This window comes from Macrobrachium nipponense, chromosome 22, assembly GCF_015104395.2.
Source record: "Macrobrachium nipponense isolate FS-2020 chromosome 22, ASM1510439v2, whole genome shotgun sequence".
In the NCBI taxonomy this organism is placed as follows: Eukaryota; Metazoa; Arthropoda; class Malacostraca; order Decapoda; family Palaemonidae; genus Macrobrachium; species Macrobrachium nipponense.
The window spans coordinates 22,590,898-22,608,535 of NC_087213.1; the positions used below are offsets into that span (position 1 = coordinate 22,590,898).

The 17,638-nt window shown below is 37.5% G+C and overlaps 1 protein-coding gene across 5 annotated transcripts in view; it reads right to left on the reverse strand.

Annotated features, from left to right (window-relative positions):
* LOC135198540 (rab11 family-interacting protein 1-like) overlaps positions 1-17,638 on the reverse strand; it is a 93,318-nt gene that overhangs the window by 74,958 nt on the left and 722 nt on the right. For 4 of the 5 annotated variants that reach the window (XM_064226212.1, XM_064226213.1, XM_064226211.1 and 1 more), the window contains exon 2: positions 9,191-9,229. In XM_064226212.1, the coding sequence (XP_064082282.1) occupies positions 9,191-9,229 (39 nt within the window). Of the gene's footprint in view, positions 1-4,550; positions 4,687-9,190; positions 9,230-17,638 lie in introns of those variants that run through there. The other variant, XM_064226214.1, reaches the window with a different exon arrangement.

Consider the following 17,638-nt stretch of genomic DNA (forward strand, 5'->3'; position numbering starts at 1 on the left):
TAAACCGACAGCCAAACCCTCTATTTCCTGAAGAATGCGCTGTTTACCAACATCAAACTTAACCTTCACACAAAATCAAACACAGAGTCGCCTTGAGACACAGGGCTCGTTTCCATCGAGGTTCATGTTTCGTCGTGAACTAGTTAAGTCTTCATTGTGGTAATTTGCTAACACAATGGCTTATCTCACATTCCCTATGAGACGGGAAGGTGTTAACCCTAATATGCATTAAGATCTGGGTCGAATGGTGGGCAGCAAACTACAATCAAAACATGTATATTTAAGCCAACCCATAAGAGTGCCGAGTTGATAACTAATTTCTTCGGCTTTCTTTGATGATATGTTTGTAAAGGGTTACAATGCTGTGAGTATAGAATTCCTGACCTCTTAGCATCCATGTTATGTTTTCACTTTATGCTTAACTGTTGTTATTGTCGTTAGTGTAGTATATATCATACCATATACAGCTATTGGATTTGCATTGTACGTTTTATCATCCCAGCTCAGTGCGAGGGTTGATCGGTGAGAGATGGTTTAGTAGGTATTTGAAAACGTTAGAGTTCCAGTGATGGCGACCTCTTGCTTCCTTGAGGCAGGCTGCCATTCAGCCTACTATACCATTCCTGTTTGGAGAAATCGTGAGTTACTGACACGGGCCACGTTGTAAATATGTCAAGCTTCTTTCATAATTAAGATAAAATGGCATCCTTGGATCTCATTTACTAACCAGGGGATTAGTTTCACACACACACAGACATATATGTATGTATGTATGTATGTATGTAGGTATGTATGTATGTAGGTATGTATGTATGTATGTATGTATGTATGTATGTTAGTGTATGTGTATGTATGTATGTATGTATGAGTATGTAGGTATGTATGTATGTATGTATGTATGTATGTATGTATGTATGTATGTAAGTATGTATTCTAGTCCGTGTTGTGGTGGCATTTCCTTCGTCCTCAGAACCCGGTAACTGATTCCCACTCAGCCCCGCGCCTTCAAACCTTGATGGCTCTAGCCGCTACCGTTAAATTTCAGATTTCATACAATATTATTTCATTTTCTACCCGATTCTCCTATAATAATAGCTGCGGAAGAAGCTGCATTCTCACAAGACGTTGACTGCTGACAAAGGCGTTTTACTTTTATTATGAAGTGTCATGAGAGACCATTAGCTACCTTTCACCTTTCCGATTTGAATCTCATCTGAATTTTGAGGATATCTAACTATCAATGAATGATTGGCTAAATGAGTGCACATGGCAGGACACAACTGCCCTATCTGCCACAGAAAGGTGAAAAATAATTAATTTCTTTCATTATTTCAATTTCGTGGAAGGTAATGAAGCTTTGTCAGCATGATGCTGGTAACCATTAAACTATAATCACTGAATGCAGATGCGTTATTACTTTATACTTAAATTTTACCCATCTACAGAATAGGAGTTTTGAACAGAATAGAATATTGAATTTAGGCCAAAGGCCAAGCGCCGAAACCTATTAGGTCATTCAGCGCTGACAGTGAAATTGAGATTAGAGAGGTTCAACGTAATAGCACATTTATTATTTCAACAACACTGAAATATACATGGAAGGCCGCAGGTCATCTTGTAAATATTTATCGCACGGCTAATTTATTAGTCATTATTATATATTTCAACATCAACTACTACAACTCGAAACTAGACCATGTTCACTCGTACGTGTACATAAAACACACTACTTGCAATCGTGGTTTAATCAATAACAACTCTTGCCAAGGAAGGTAAGAATAAAGGAATATAGAATTCAGGCCAGAGGCCAAGCGCTGGAACCTATGAGGCCTTTCAGCTCTGCAATGGAAATTGCCAGTAAAATGGTTTAAAAGGTGCAACAGGAGGAAAACCTCGCAGTTGCAATATGAAACAATTGTAAGGAGAGGGTGGGAAGTCAGATGGAAAAGAGAGAGAGAAGAGAAGAGAAGAGAAGAGAGAGAGAGAGAGAGAGAGAGAGAGAGAGAGAGAGAGAGAGAGAGAGAGAGAGAGAGAGAGAGAGAGAGAGAGAGAGAGAGAGAGAGTAGGTACGAACGGAGGCGCAGTTAAAGTAATATGAAAGAGCTTGCAACTATAGGCCGAAGTGACTCTGCAAGGAACACTCATGCGAAAAAAAAAATCAGTTCCTTTAGGGAATATCCAATTACAGCACCACCCAGCATTAACCGTGCCTGACCACACAGTCGAGTAGTCTGTCCTGTGACAACACACTCGCTCCCAGTCACCTGATGCAAGTGAAACTTGCTAACCCACTCCCACATTAGACTCAGGTGTGCCAATGCTACAAAACCGCACCGTGAGCTCAATTCTTTCACCGCATAAACCAGAATCACTGCTACTCTCTCTCTCTCTCTCTCTCTCTCTCTCTCTCTCTCTCTCTCTCTCTCTCTCTCTCTCTCTCTCTCTCTCTCTCAAAGGGGAGGTGAAACAAAAGTACCGAAATATAAGTGAGACTAGAAGTTCAAGAACGAACACAATCCACATAACAGTTAAAACATCTCAAAGCTAGTACTAGGAAACGACAGACTTCGTCACCCGCTATCACCGGAGGTTTCTTCTGCATCTGTCAGTTTCACAAACATTGGTGACAGATATGTTAAGTAAAAGGGAAGGAGAAGACTGGAAAAAAAATTGTGCTAACTAGCAGAGTATCCATAACTACGTAAGTTTATGTTACTGAATAGTACATCGTAGTACCACCATTTTTGAGTACGTATTAAATCCCAATTAGCTAAGTTATAATTCAGAAAACACTTCCCATAATTAAATTATACATAAATATACACTTATATGAAACTACTAAGCGTCATCAAATGTTACGACATCAGCATAATGGACAAATTGTGGAACGGGAAAACGAAAACGGCCCCATTGACTCCACCATAAGAAGCTACTGATCCCAAACAAAAAGGTCACAAGAGTCATGATGGTCTCTACCGCTTCGAGTACAGTAATCGGTACCGTTAAGCTTCTGAATATATAGTACAGGTGATCAAGCGACCAAGGCATACTCTGTTTCTGATCTGGAATATGACTGTTCTATTGAACTTCACCCTATTAACTAATAACTCAATTCTACTTTTATTCAGATTTTTCAAAATCGTGCGGTTTCACATAATCCAACTTGGGCAGCTAGGATTGATGACGGAAACAAATTCTTCTTTAAAATCCCATGGTGGAAGCAACCATTCAACTCGGAAGAAAAATTTAAAACATTCAAAGTTACATGTGATTTACTTCAGAACGTGAGGAAAACGTAGACATTGCCAAAGAGATACTGATATGGATGGGCCATAACTTCCAAGAGCACGTCTTTTCAAGATAAGGATAAATGATTCAGTATGTGAAAGGGTTGGATACGTTGCTTATGACTGTTTTGTGATGAAATGAAGTGGCCAATGCCGTGAAAGGTTATTATATATACTGCATTAGCGCTCATCTAGGATTCAGCCGTTAAAAGTCTGAACACTGCAACGACCAATGTTTTCCTATTTGAGGTACATCACAGTTAGATGGTGATATTTAATGTAAAGTATATATATATATATATATATAGAATATATATATATATATATATATAATTACAATCCGTTAACAATCTTAAGAAAAATAATATACACTTCCAACCGTAACTTACAAAGGAAAAGGATCCACCTGATGAATCAAATGAGAGCTTAGAAATCTCTTAAGGGCTGCTCCCGGAGCAAAAGCCCGTGCCAGCACGAGACTGGATTAAAATAAATAAATAAATAAAAACTTTAGAACGAGGCCTCCAACAATAAAGATGAATCCTGCCGCTGATGATAATCACGACGAAAGTTAGTCAGTAGGTTCGAGCGCATCCTCGACCTTCAAACTGGTTACTGTATTTACCAAGGCGGAACAGTAACCATTTCACAACCGAGAAGCTAAAAAGACGACAAAATGAAGTGTACTGGCTATGCAAATGACCTTTCTACAAGACACGAAAGACTGCGAGAGACGTGCGGCTAAGATGGGCATCAACATCCTCCTGCATTCCTGCGCTGGCTCATCTGGATCACGGCGACATCCTAGACCTATAAGCAGTGCATGGTTGCACAGCACCCAAACGTATATAGCCTTCACGCCCACTGCCTTGGCGTCCCATCTCTCATAAGTCCTTACTGACGATTTCTCCCCCCTTTCTAATTACAGTATGATATTCAAATAATAGCTGACTTGATAATAAATTTTCTTATTCTCAATATTATTACTGTTATTGACAATATTGTGATTACTATCTTTTTTAGTCTAATTCAGCAACTGTGTGGATATTGCCGTTTATTCATTTTTTATCATGTTATCTCGTGTATCTAGATTGTGTATGTTACTGTCTGTACTTTATATATTCCATGTATATGGCCTTGATCTGACAATAAAATTTATTATTATTATTATTATTATTATTATTATTATTATTATTATTATTATTATTAAACTTTTAGTATTTGATACGATCTATTTTCTTTAGCTATCTGCTCCTTCCTGACCACTGAAACACACTTAGGATGTTGGTGAACAAAGGTCTGTCGACCCAGACTTTAAAATGTCGTCACAGTACAACCAACCAAGTCCCTTTACTGAAACTGTTCGGGGAAATAACTGAAACTTCACTCCTCCATTGATCGTATCGTCGCTTAACCCCCGTACGAGTATATATACGAGCCTTGGCACACTAACCCTGAAAGTCGTCTCGGCTGTGATTTCCTCATCAAGGGAAGGTTCGTTTGCTCAACCGCCTAAGCTAGCTAGTGCCATCCCTTCGTTAAGTGACGATTTAGTGCAATGAACGTTCCCAACTAAATTTCACAACCACACTGAAAATGCGTTGTACATTATTAAAATAAGTCGTAGCTGGGAAAGATGTCTGCAATGCATAATTAGCCGGGGGGTAAATTTATTTTTAACAACTTGTAATCATTTCATCAAGATGACGGCAACATCACTTACTCGCTAAATTATTTTCGGTTTTGTTTTTATAGCCACCGATGCTGCAATGTTGTTGGCAACCCTTTACTTTCTCACGCAGACGAGGCTGCGACTGTTTACACTTATGCCAACTCTGACGATGAATAAAAGCAAACACACTTAAGCTAACACGACGAAGCACATTAGAACACAGGACACAAGTTGCTGTCTATCAAAATACCTGCCGACTGATTCACATTCTGAATGCCGTGAGGATCCGACTGCATTACAACCATCAATGTTAAGTTTATGGGCGTTAAGTTTATTTCTAATGATTTCTTCTCTCTCTCTCTCTCTCTCTCTCTCTCTCTCTCTCTCTCTCTCTCTCTCTCTCTCTCTCTCTCTCTCTCTCTCTCTCTCTCTCTCTCTCAATTATTTTCTGATCACTCAAAGTAGATCTATTCTACGGCGACGACAGAATTCCTAGCGGTGCCGTAGCTGACGAGACGGTTACTATGTAAGAAGAGGGAATTAATAAAATAATTGGCAGAATGAGGAAATGAGAGCTTTGGTGCAGTGAAAATGATTTCTTGAGGTACAATTAGAGAAGAGAAGATAATAAGATAATGCACAAGTATACAGCAGATGGAGAGGGTAGTCAAAGAAGAAAAAGTAAGAAAACCAAAGAACCAACAGAAATAAAGAAAAAATGGTGAGAGAGACCCCAGGACAAGGTTATAAAAAAAAGGAGGGGCCATCTTTCAGAATATCACAAGCGGGTCATCAGATGGTGCCTGAATTGAATGCAATAACGCATTAATGGGATAAGTATCTTAAAGATATTAATGGAATAAGTAACGTATAAGATATTAATGGAAATAAGTGTCTTAAGATATTAATGGAAATAAGTGTCTTAAGATATTAATGGAATAAGTAACTTACAAGATATTAATGGAAATAAGTGTATTAAAGATATTAATGGAATAAGTAACTTAAAAGATATTAATGGAAATAAGTGTCTTAAAGATATTAATGGAATAAGTAACTTAAAAGATATTAATGTAATAAGTATCTTCAAGGCTGTCAGTTGAAAAACAGGTTAAAGAATATAAAAACACAAGGACTTGAAGTGAGATGCCGTGGAACCATTACATATTGTGAAGGAAAGGTTCCGAAGGAAAAGTTCCGGAGGAATGATGAGAGGCATACTTCTATTTCATAAACATAAAAGTATGAGATGAACTCTCTCTCTCTCTCTCTCTCTCTCTCTCTCTCTCTCTCTCTCTCTCTCTCTCTCTCTCATACTCTTTAAATATAACATAATATTGTGATGAAATAACGGTATTAATAAACAACAACATAAGAAATCTGGGGTAGCGATCCCCTACCAAAAAAAAAAAAAAAAAAAAAAAAGCTGTAGAAGTAAGCCTCATAAAAAATTTTAACAATACAGAATGAAATGCATTAAATTAAAAGTAAAATAAAAAATAAAAATGGGAATACGGCAACTTCTGGCGTTGGTTAGAAACCCGCAAGTTAAATGTCACAGACCCCAAAAATAGAAAAAAATAGAAAATTTTTATTAGCGTAGCTGTAAGTAAACTAACAAATATACTGTAACAAATACTGAAATCCAAGGAAATATAGGCATTTCAATCTGAAAAAAAACATCGTTCATCAAGTCCAAAAACTAATGTGTTGCCGAAACCCCAAAAAGAGGAATTTGTTGCAGAAACCCTAAAATACACAGCAGTGACTTGTACATGGTCTGATGATAAGTCATGTGTCGTCACCCTGCTCTACTCTACTAGAACGACTCGACCAAGACCGGTCTCATACGACCGATCAAGTGCCATAATGCCGACCACCAAGGCCCAAGAGAATACCACTTCATCCTCGTTTAAGATTACTTCACGTTCTCTGGCCTGCTAGACGCGTACTTACTCGTTACGTTACCACCACGCAGAATTAGCAGGAAACTCAACAACGCTATTCCTCAAGAGAAACCAGCAATAAAGGCGATTTTTACGAAAGCTCTACCGAGCAAGTGACCTCAATCGAGTTTGGCAACGCCATCACACAGCAGCAAAACTCCGCAAAAACTGCATGTTCGCGAACTCTGCTAATTCGTTGTAAATGGATCACACGATATTAATGAATGAGGCTCTTTCTTCCGCGAGAGGAAACCAGGCAGAAACATTAACCGAGGAAGACATGTACGTAAAATTCACCTTTCGCAACCTGGACACTTGATTCGTACCGGATGACTGGTGTCAACTACTGAGCAGTCACCGATAAAATCACAGTGTGAAATATATTTATTTATTAAAAGTAGTGTATATTACAATTTTTCGTCTCGGAGCACGGGACCTGTCAAAAGGATGTGTATGTACTCCACTTCCCACAAATTATGGAGGACAGTCAGGCTGTTCTTTAAGGGACAGACGTAAAACTCGACCCACAACCCAGCAAGATCTTTGAAACCATTGGGAATGGCGTCTGCAGCCTTACAACAGCTACTGTGTATTTATCTGAATTCATCGAAGCCCCTAGTTTGAATCAATGGACGCACACTGTCGGCACACGCCTTCATCATGTCCCAGTGTAAGTCACAATTCAACTACATCATACCATATCACTTCCAAACTGTCATTAATTTGTGCATTAACGTTTGTAATTAAATACGCGCTCTCTCTGCATTGTGAGAGTAAATACAGTCCCATAATGGATTATTACATAAAGGTGAAAACTGAAAACCTGATTCATTGCCGTTTAAAAGATGAGAGAGATGGAGAGAGAGATTCTACCAATACTAAAATACTAGTCAGTGACTGAAGTATCGAATCAATATACTGAATATGACACCAAATATACTTCGGAAATACCCAAGTCAGTCAGTAATACCAGCATTTTCAATTAGCATTTTCCTATAAATTCCTATCACCAGAAATAAAGATTAAAATGAAGAGTATATTTACCACATTTTTTAGGGGAACAAAAAGAGAACCTCGACTGCATATTATAAAAAAAAATCTAATTGTAGTCTAAAGAAACGCTTCCAATACTTATCAGGCAGTAAAAGAATTTATGCAATGAAATCATTAATGTAAACTTTGCTAAAATGTATAAGAAAACGATCGTCAGTCAAAAATTGTAGTATCGGTTGTCAGTGATAAACTGCAACGCACGACACGAAATCTGACTGCTTATTAAAACACGCAACTTCTCTGTTTCATCAGACGTAACGTTTATACTTATGGGAAAATATACCGTTCGGTTTGCAAACACTAGCCAAAGCATCAGGAGGCTCTTGCGACATCCACATTCAAAATAACGCAATGTTCAATCTTTCCACATGAACAAACACTGCCTGCTGCTTGCTGTAGTCATGATATTCTATTTCCCACTCTCGCAATTCTTTTTATCGCGATTTCTTCAACTTAATCCTCTGGACTTGCTGATCCTTGGTGGTGATAATAATTTCTGCCACGTATATTTTATGCACAGGACGTAAAAACAATACCTGAGGTTGATAACTGAATAACTATACAGTAAAAGAAAAAAGTTATACAATTATGTCTTTCCGATTTCGCATATAGATCAAAATATCTCTCTCACTATCTAGGGAAGTCAACCCCCTATATAGAAGTTAAAAACCCTTCCCCGTCTTTATATTATCACTTCTAGTATATTACCAAAATAAGATCAAAATGAAAGCTTTTATAACTCATCTGTTAAAAGCCCTTATAGGTCAAACGAACAATAATCCTTCACTGTTTTCACGCTTACAACTTTTTACATTTTCAATCTCTGCAATATTTGCATAATACAACAACACAGAAAACTATTTAATGAAAACAAAATGGACAGAGAGATATTCAAGTATCGAAAAGCAAGTTTCATAATTATTTTGATTTCCCACACAACAAATTACAAATCTAAAAGATGCATATAAAACTACCGATACGCAAAACAAAATAAATACCATCCAGCTAAGATTTTCCATTTCAGAAATAATCAGGTACCTCCAAAAATAAAAGGAAAACCCATATTGCACACAGTATGCAAGTTTAAACTAAGTATTAAAAAATGTCTCTTGCATAGAAAAAAAATGCCGGTTTCTTGGCAGGGTCCGTTTGTTATTCAGAAGTTAGAACATCTGCCTTTCCTGTTTCTCTAAGACACAGGATCAAAATTTTAACTTAACAGTAGCAATACTTACCATTTTTTCCCTTATAATTCAGATTCCGCGCTCTTTGCACTGAAACAGAAAAGAAACAAAGTTAATATAAGTTAATTAATATAGAATATTTTATGGTACTATAGTATTCCAGCTGCGTTAAAACCCTCCACTGAAAATTAAGAGCAACAAAACACATTAACTTAATTCTGCTAATGACGGGGAAGCACAATAAAGATGCAATCAAATTGTCATTAAAAATTGAGAATAAACACTCAACGTACCATACAGTGATGATCAATTACTAATTACACTTAAAATATGCATTGCATTTAAAAATATTACTAAACCAGAAAATCTATATTTAAACCACTTACGACACTGATCCAACCCTGAAGTCAATTATGGTGTCCTGTCAGGTCATATCTTGGCAATTTTCAATTCATTTACTTTTTTCTATTGCTTCTTTGTTTTCTTATGAACGTACCACAATAAACTCAAGTATCCTCCTTTCAAATGAAAACCAGAATAAGTATCTTAGCTTCAAAAGTTATTTCACAGACAGAATACAGTTTCAAAATCGACTGTCACAGCTATCACTTGGGATAGAAAGGACTTGCAATGACCCAATAACTGATATATGGATAATAATCTTGATATAGACCCTATAGACATAAAGTCATGTACTGTAATTCAATAACTGGCTATTTTTAGTAATATCTAAAACTTCTTATTACCCTACACCTCAACTGACCACAATCAAGATGTCATTCAATATATTACCTCGTGGTCCTCCAGCCACATCTTCATCAAACTCCTTACACTATAATATATCACTGTATACATGTTGAAATTTTGGCAGAATTTCTATTCTGAACAATAGTAGTTTTTCATTCATGAAGATAATTGTGAACAATTACGAAAAATTTCTACTCTGGCTTTGCTTTGCTTGATAATTTTCTCTGTTTTCTCTCGTCCAAAACCAAAAACTGAGCAAGCATTGTAAGTTTTTCAGCTGCAGCCATGTGCACAGCATCAAGGTATCTTAGCTGGGTAGGCTAATTAATGTAATGACGGAACATGGTTAAGTGTGTTGTATTATTTACACAGAGGCTACCTACCCATCCTTTTTTAATCTACACACAATATTATACCTTAACCCAACCAGTTCATTCAACCAAATGCAATGCTTTCCAGCAGAGGTGTATGTACTGGAGAAGAGAGAGAGAGAGAGAGAGAGGAAACCTTACATCTTGTTCGGGTTGCCCCAGGTCCCTCAGTGTGAGGCACCTCTAGTGTCTACCAAAGAATTACTAATGCATCTTCCGGTATATTTTGCATCTTCCAATCTTGGATGGTCTGGGATGCAGCTTAGATATTTGTCGAGCTTATTCTTAAACACATCTACGCTCACTCCTGATATATTCCTCAGATGAGCTGGCAACGCATTGAAGACGCTGCATTGTCGATGTTGGTGCGTGGTGGATTAATGTCCTGTGTGCTTTCCTTAGTTTTCCTGGTATAGTTTTGGGCACTATTAATCTACCTCTGCTTGCTCTTTCTGATAATTTTAGCTCCATGATGTTTTCGGCTATTCCTTCTATCTGTTTCCATGCCTGAATTATCATGAAGCGTTCTCTTCTCCTTTCTGGACTATTAATTTTAAGGATTGTAGCCTTTCCCAGTAGTCAAGATCCTTAACTTCTTCTATTCTAGCTGTAAAGGACCTTTGTACACTCTCTATTTGTGCAATATCCTTTTGGTAGTGTGGGTACCATATCATATTGCAATATTCAAGTGGACTACGAACATACGTTTTATAAAGTATAATCATGTGTTCGGCTTTTCTTGTTTTGAAGTGCCGTAACAACATTCCCATTTTTGCTTTGCATTTTGCCAATAGAATTGCTATTCGATCATTGCATAACATGTTCTTATTCAACTTCACACCAAGGTCTTTAACTGCTTCCTTATTAGTGATTGTTTCGTTATTAGGTCCCCTATATAAGCATATAGCTTTCCTTCTCTGTCTCCGTAATTTATCGATTCAAATTTATCAGAGTTAAATACCATCCTATTTACCTCTGCCCATTCATATACGTACTTTGTTAAGGTCTCTTTGTAGCGCGTACCTATCTTCATCACAAGTAATTTCTCTACTTATTCTTGTGTCATCGGCGAAACTACTCAATACCGAGTCCTTAACATTACTATGTCTACAATTATAACAACAAGCAGCAATGGAGCTAGCATCGCACCTTGTGACACACCGGATATTACCTTAGCTTCATCCGATTTCTCATCACTTGCAATAACTATCTGTTTTCTGTTGTGTAAAAATTCTTTTATCCATCTTCCTCTTTGTCCACTATATTACGTTTTCTAATTTTCTTCGCTAATATATTATGGTCTACCTTGTCAAAAGAGAGAGAGAGAGAGAGAGAGAGAGAGAGAGAGAGAGAGAGAGAGAGAGAGAGAGAGAGAGATTATTCCATTATCTGCATTATGAGATTGGTGAAAAGAAAAATTCATAGTTTGATTGCATACAAATGCATCATCTACACAGATATATTGGGTGATATCATTCATATTAAACCTGTTATAGTAAATCATACTCAATCAATTCTGAAGCCAGCAAAGTATTCCGATGTCCTTTTTGATTCAGACTGGCAGGGCAAATTGGCCACCCCTCACCAAGGTGACAATGGACTTCCGACGTCACAGTCAGGACAATGCTGTTGTTGGGCTTCATAACCTCAGCAAACTTATGACCATTTCTTGTATATATCAGAAGGACCTACTGTAGTATGTACTGTAAATCCAATACATAACTGCATAGATTTGGGGGTCATGGAAGGAAAGATGCTGGAATTCATGTCTTTATTTCTGGCAACCTCAAAAGCCTGGAAAACTTACATCTTTTTTTATATCAATTCTTCAGAAAGTACTGCAACCAATCCTAGAGACTAGAGGAAGAAGTCTTTAAAGAACATGGAGGAGTTACATAGGAAACTGAAGAATGATAGATGAAACAAGAAAATGCGACAGTGAAAACTGAGGATAAAACTAATGTCCAGCTATAAAAGGAGATAGGTGCTAAGGAATTTAAAGGGTAAAGAGGAAAACTGTTATAGCACTAAGTTACCATTCAGAGTGCTCCCACACTTGGAAAACTACTTAACTGGAGACTTGACAGTATTGGAACACTCAGATAATTTTGAAAACAACAATAAACAGTAAATGAAAAAGAATCAACTACTCGTTGTAAAGCTAAAAACAAAAGACATGGGCATAAAGGAAATAGGAAAGGCGATCGGACACAGCTAAGCTTGTGAACCAGATTCCGGTGACACATAGGATCATGAGCCTGGCTGTACACCACAACCACATTCATGTGTTTTTGTGAATGGCTAAAGGTATCACTATCCTTCTTTAAAGAGAGGCACAGCAAGGTTTCTTGTGGTGGACAACCTTCTGTGCTTTCTTTTTACATCTCTTAGCAATTCAGAGATTATGAGGATGAGGAGAATATGAAAAGATGCCTTCACTTCTTTACACATTTTCCACCAAATAGCTCCTGATTCTTCCAACACCAACTTGAAAAAAGTTGTGGCAGGTGTCTCAACAAGAATGGGAATTACAGTAGAGCCCAATGCCAGAGCATGGGCTCCAGCCACAACAAAAGTCATCTGGGAACTGCCAAATGCCATAAAGTACTTGTGTGTCTTCATTACACACCCAGCTGAAGATTAAGCAAAGAGCACAGATTGGTCATCAACCATTTCCTCCTAATCCCCAACAAAACTATAGCCTGAAAAGAATATAAGAAAATACCCCCAAAGAATGAAGCTGAGGTCATGGAAGAAGTCAATACAAGAGGAGATATAAATGTGAAAGGAGCAGCATTGGCTTCTGATGACACCATCAGTCTTCTTAGAGTTTATCCTCTAGTCTCAACCTTCTCCCATTAGTACACAGACCAACTAGCACACTCCTATCATGGCAGATCATTAGAACACACAAAACACTGAAAATAGCACAAAATTAATGGGGGTCAACATTCAGTGGTGACATGAAGTGCCAACACACACACACACACAAGTGAGGCATCAGATATTTTCAACACGAAACATGGTTTATATTCTCATACAAGCAAATAATTACTTCTTACCAGTTAAACAAATATCCATTTCTTACCAGTTACATAGACCATATATATATTTTTCTTACTTGCTATCTTGGGTTTTATAAATTTCTTACTAATCCAACTATTTTTATTGGTGCATTCTGGTCCTACCAATACCTAACACTTATAAGGGGAAATCTACGTAAAGTGACATGATTTGTTGGTGGAGTAAACTGAACACACAGAAATGGTAGGAGATGAATATCTCTCTGTAATAATTATTAATCAATAAGAATCTCTAGGCAAATTCAAAGCAGAATGATGTGATGTCCCACAGAGGAATTATTAGACCATGCACTTAACCACTTGTGTTTTCCAAATGGCTGGAAAATATGTTGATCTACATGTAACTTCCACCATCATGGTCACTACTTCGTAAACAAGGAGACAACTTAAAAGCCAGATAGTTTTCATTTTTGATAAAGGAACATCATTTAAAAATGATAAAACTACTACTTATTTAAAGTACTTTTGACTTATCATCTCAAAAATTATGCTTGAATGAAGGCTAAAATCTCATTGGTGAGCATATGCTTACTGTAAGGTTGTTCAGGCTTTTTTTTTTTTTTTTACTATCCTAAAGAATAAACTGTACTTCTAATTTAAGTGAAAAGTCAACACCATGAAATGCTTTCTTCATACAAATACTTCCCCTTTATAAATAGAATATTAGCAGAAGGGCCTGCTCAGCTATTTGTTTACCATGTACCTAATAACAACAATCAACAAGTGTGAAAAATTCCTAAGTTTTGTTGGAGTAAAAAATAATTATGCTATTCTAAACTATCATGCCGAGTTCTACCCTGATCTCGAGCAATGATGACCATAATCCCTTCGTGTACCTTTATAGTTATTAGTTTTGTGGTTAACAAGACCAATGATGTATAATCAAGTTCAGTAAAAGTTCTGTATTTTATTATGGCTCATCCAGTTCAGTAAAGGTTCCATATTTTATTAAACTAAAAATAAAGGAGCCCAACTCTTCAACATTAGGCTAAGACTACCTGCAAGTTTTTGCAATTCACATTTTGCCTCTGGATTTGAACACTTTGGTGATAGTATTTGATAACTAATCAAGTGATTTTGCTAGTCTTTAGTTGCAATTTCTAAAAAGAATGGGAAAATGTGACAAGTCTGAAAAAAACAAGGATTTGTGAGGCTTTTATTGGATAAAAAATTACCTACCAATTACTTCATAAAAAAAAATTACATAAGTGCTACTCTGTATGACACACACCTACCCATTCCCAGATACCCTCAAAATATTACCCACTCATCCCTCATGCTCAAAGAAAAACATTTTCAAAAATTACAAAAAATTTATCAATCATAGTACTGAATTCCTTGTTGGCAAGCAATAAAAGTACAGGATCATGTATTTACATACGTGAAGAATTTGATGTCTCAAGGTAAGCTATTTACAATTTTTGCCTGACATATATTTGTGCCATCTGGACAATGATGGCATTTGTAAATATTTTAGACAAAAACTTTTAATACACATAGTACAGGTCCTATTTTTTGAAGAATGTGGAACTCTGGGTGGGGAAACAAAATCTAGCTTAAGCTGGGTCAAATTATTGTGCATTTCTGTTAATTCCATCATTTTAGTTCTCCCCAAACTCTCAAACACTTGTGTCCCAATGTGATGTGGAACTATTCTAGTGGATAAGTGAGGTTTCACAATGGATCTCATTGTGATCTAGGAACATTGTTGCTGAATACAGGGGGAGGGGTTGTAGTTTTCCTACTGTAACTGGGATCCCTATTAAAAGTTACTGGTATTTCTGGTTTCAGTTCTTCACCACCACCACAAACGACACACCCCCCACACCCCAGCCAAGTCAGTGGTTTCTCACTGCCCTGAATAAGAGGGTGTTGCAAAGAGTTAGCATAATCAAGGACTTGCAACAGAAATGTCAAATTTGTCAAAAGCAAATACAACCATACTTCTAGGCAGACATTTCTTTCAGCAGTTTCTTTGGTGGTTCAAATTATTTTGGGCTTTATTTAGCTCACAAACCACTGGTTTCTTTGTTTTACTACTTCTTTCCTGTCTCCTCAAAATTCAACATAGGTAGGCCTAGAGATTTCATGCCAAAACCAATAAGAAAAAAAAAATAAAATAGAAACCCTTATTTCAATGGGGATACATCCCAACCCAACCCAAGATTCCAGATCCTATCCTGATAGACATCTCTGACCAAACTTGAACTAGAGGACCTGGTGATTTTATGGTAATACTATGAAACTCTTAATATTTTGGCAACATGAAATTCACTGTCTGAAATTGTTCAATGATGGTCATTTTGGGCATTTTTCTCACATTATACATCATGGGAAAGTGAATAACAAATTAGAGCTTATTTAACAGTAAAAATATAAATACTTGAGATGTACTTCTTTCCATTAATCACTGGGGTTTTGAAATCGTTCCAAAATTTTATGCACATAGCATATCTTTATGACTGTAAACTAGCAGTGTTTTATGAAGTTAAAAAGTCCCACAAAAACAGTTTTCATGACTAAACTGCTTCTTCAATCATTTTTAGTTCTACTGTTATCTTACAGTAGGTATGTTTTTTGTTAATAAAAACCACAACTTCTCCTGGGCAGAAACTTTATGTGACCCCTCACAGTTTTCAAGAGCTGATAGATGAAGATTAACAATGGCTTGCTTAACTGTAAGAACTGCTGATGGCCAGGGGGCACTAACTTTACTCATTTTATAAGAACTCTTTCCATCTAGAGGTGCCACAATCCCTTCTACTGATAAATGTCTCTACTACTGAATTGAAAGACAGGGATTGAGATAAATGTCTACGTTCTGGATGTGCCTCCCAATCTAGAGGTAAGAAACATACTACGTGCAATGCTAACATTGCAAACCAGTTTGGTTAAATTAGGCACTGACCTTGTGTCCTAAACTAGGTTAGGTTAAGAAATGTTAAGATTAGTAAGCATACTTGTATTTAACTTCTTTATCCTTTATACTAATTGGTTTTTCAGCTAAAGTCAATTACGGCCATGAACATTGTATTTTTGCGACTGTTTATCTTGTAATTTATGCATATTTGGCCGATGCTTTTGGTGCAATTCACTCAAAGTATATATACGTAATCCCCATCAAAACCCTGGTTTCGAAATTGGGTTCCTCATAACTGAGGAAGCACAAATGTGGAGTCCGCACCACCAATATTGGTCAGAAATTAATCAAACACGATAAGAATGTACAGATGGGAAAATATGAATCATGTATTTTGTGGGAATAAAGTATCCTACAATTGACTGCAGACTGTGGTATAAACTGACTGCAGACAGGAGGTATACACCTACAGCCTGCAGACTGGCAGTACAAAACTGCTGCAGACTGGGGTTATAAACTGGACTGACTGAAGGGGGGTATATAAATACCTAACCTCCCAGACTGGGGGTACAAACTGACTGCAGATGTTTACTGGATGCCCCCCCCCCAGACAGGAGGTTACAACCCTACCAGCTGCAGAATCGGGAGTACAAACTGACTGCAGACCAAGGGTAAAACTGACTGCCGACTGGGGTTATAAATATGACCTACTACCTGCAGACTGGGGTACAAACTACTGACTGCCAAATGACTGAGGGGGTTATAAACTGACTGGGGGCAGACGTTGGGGGTATACTACTACTGCCTACAGACTGGGGTACAAACTGACTGCAGACTGGGGGTACAAACTGACTGCAGACTGGGGGTACAAACTGACTGCAGACTGGGGGTATAAACTGACTGCAGACTGGGGGATATACCTACTGCCTGCAGACTGGGGGTACAAACTGACTGCAGACTGGGGGTACAAACTGACTGCAGACTGGGGTACAAACTGACTGCAGACTGGGGGTACAAACTGACTGCAGACTGGGGGTACAAACTGACTGCAGACTGGGGGTATAAACTGACTGCAGACAGGGAGTATATACCTACTGCCTGCAGACTGGGGGTATAAACTGACTGCAAGACAGGGGGTATATACCTACTGCCTGCAGACTGGGGGTATACTACATTGACAGTAGACTGGGGGTATAAACTGACTGCAGACAGGAGGTTATAGCTATAAACTAGCATATCATAAATGGCAGAAGATATTGAAAATCTTGATAGAATTCGGGAAGGGGGATAAGACTAACCCGGCCAAGTCAGGGCATAGATACTAGTATCTATGCCCAAGCTGGTTAGCCTACCTATATATTATGGAAGGGTTACTTTAAGTTGCATTAATTATTAGTGCATATTTATAGCAAAAACTATACTTTATAACCTTCAGTCT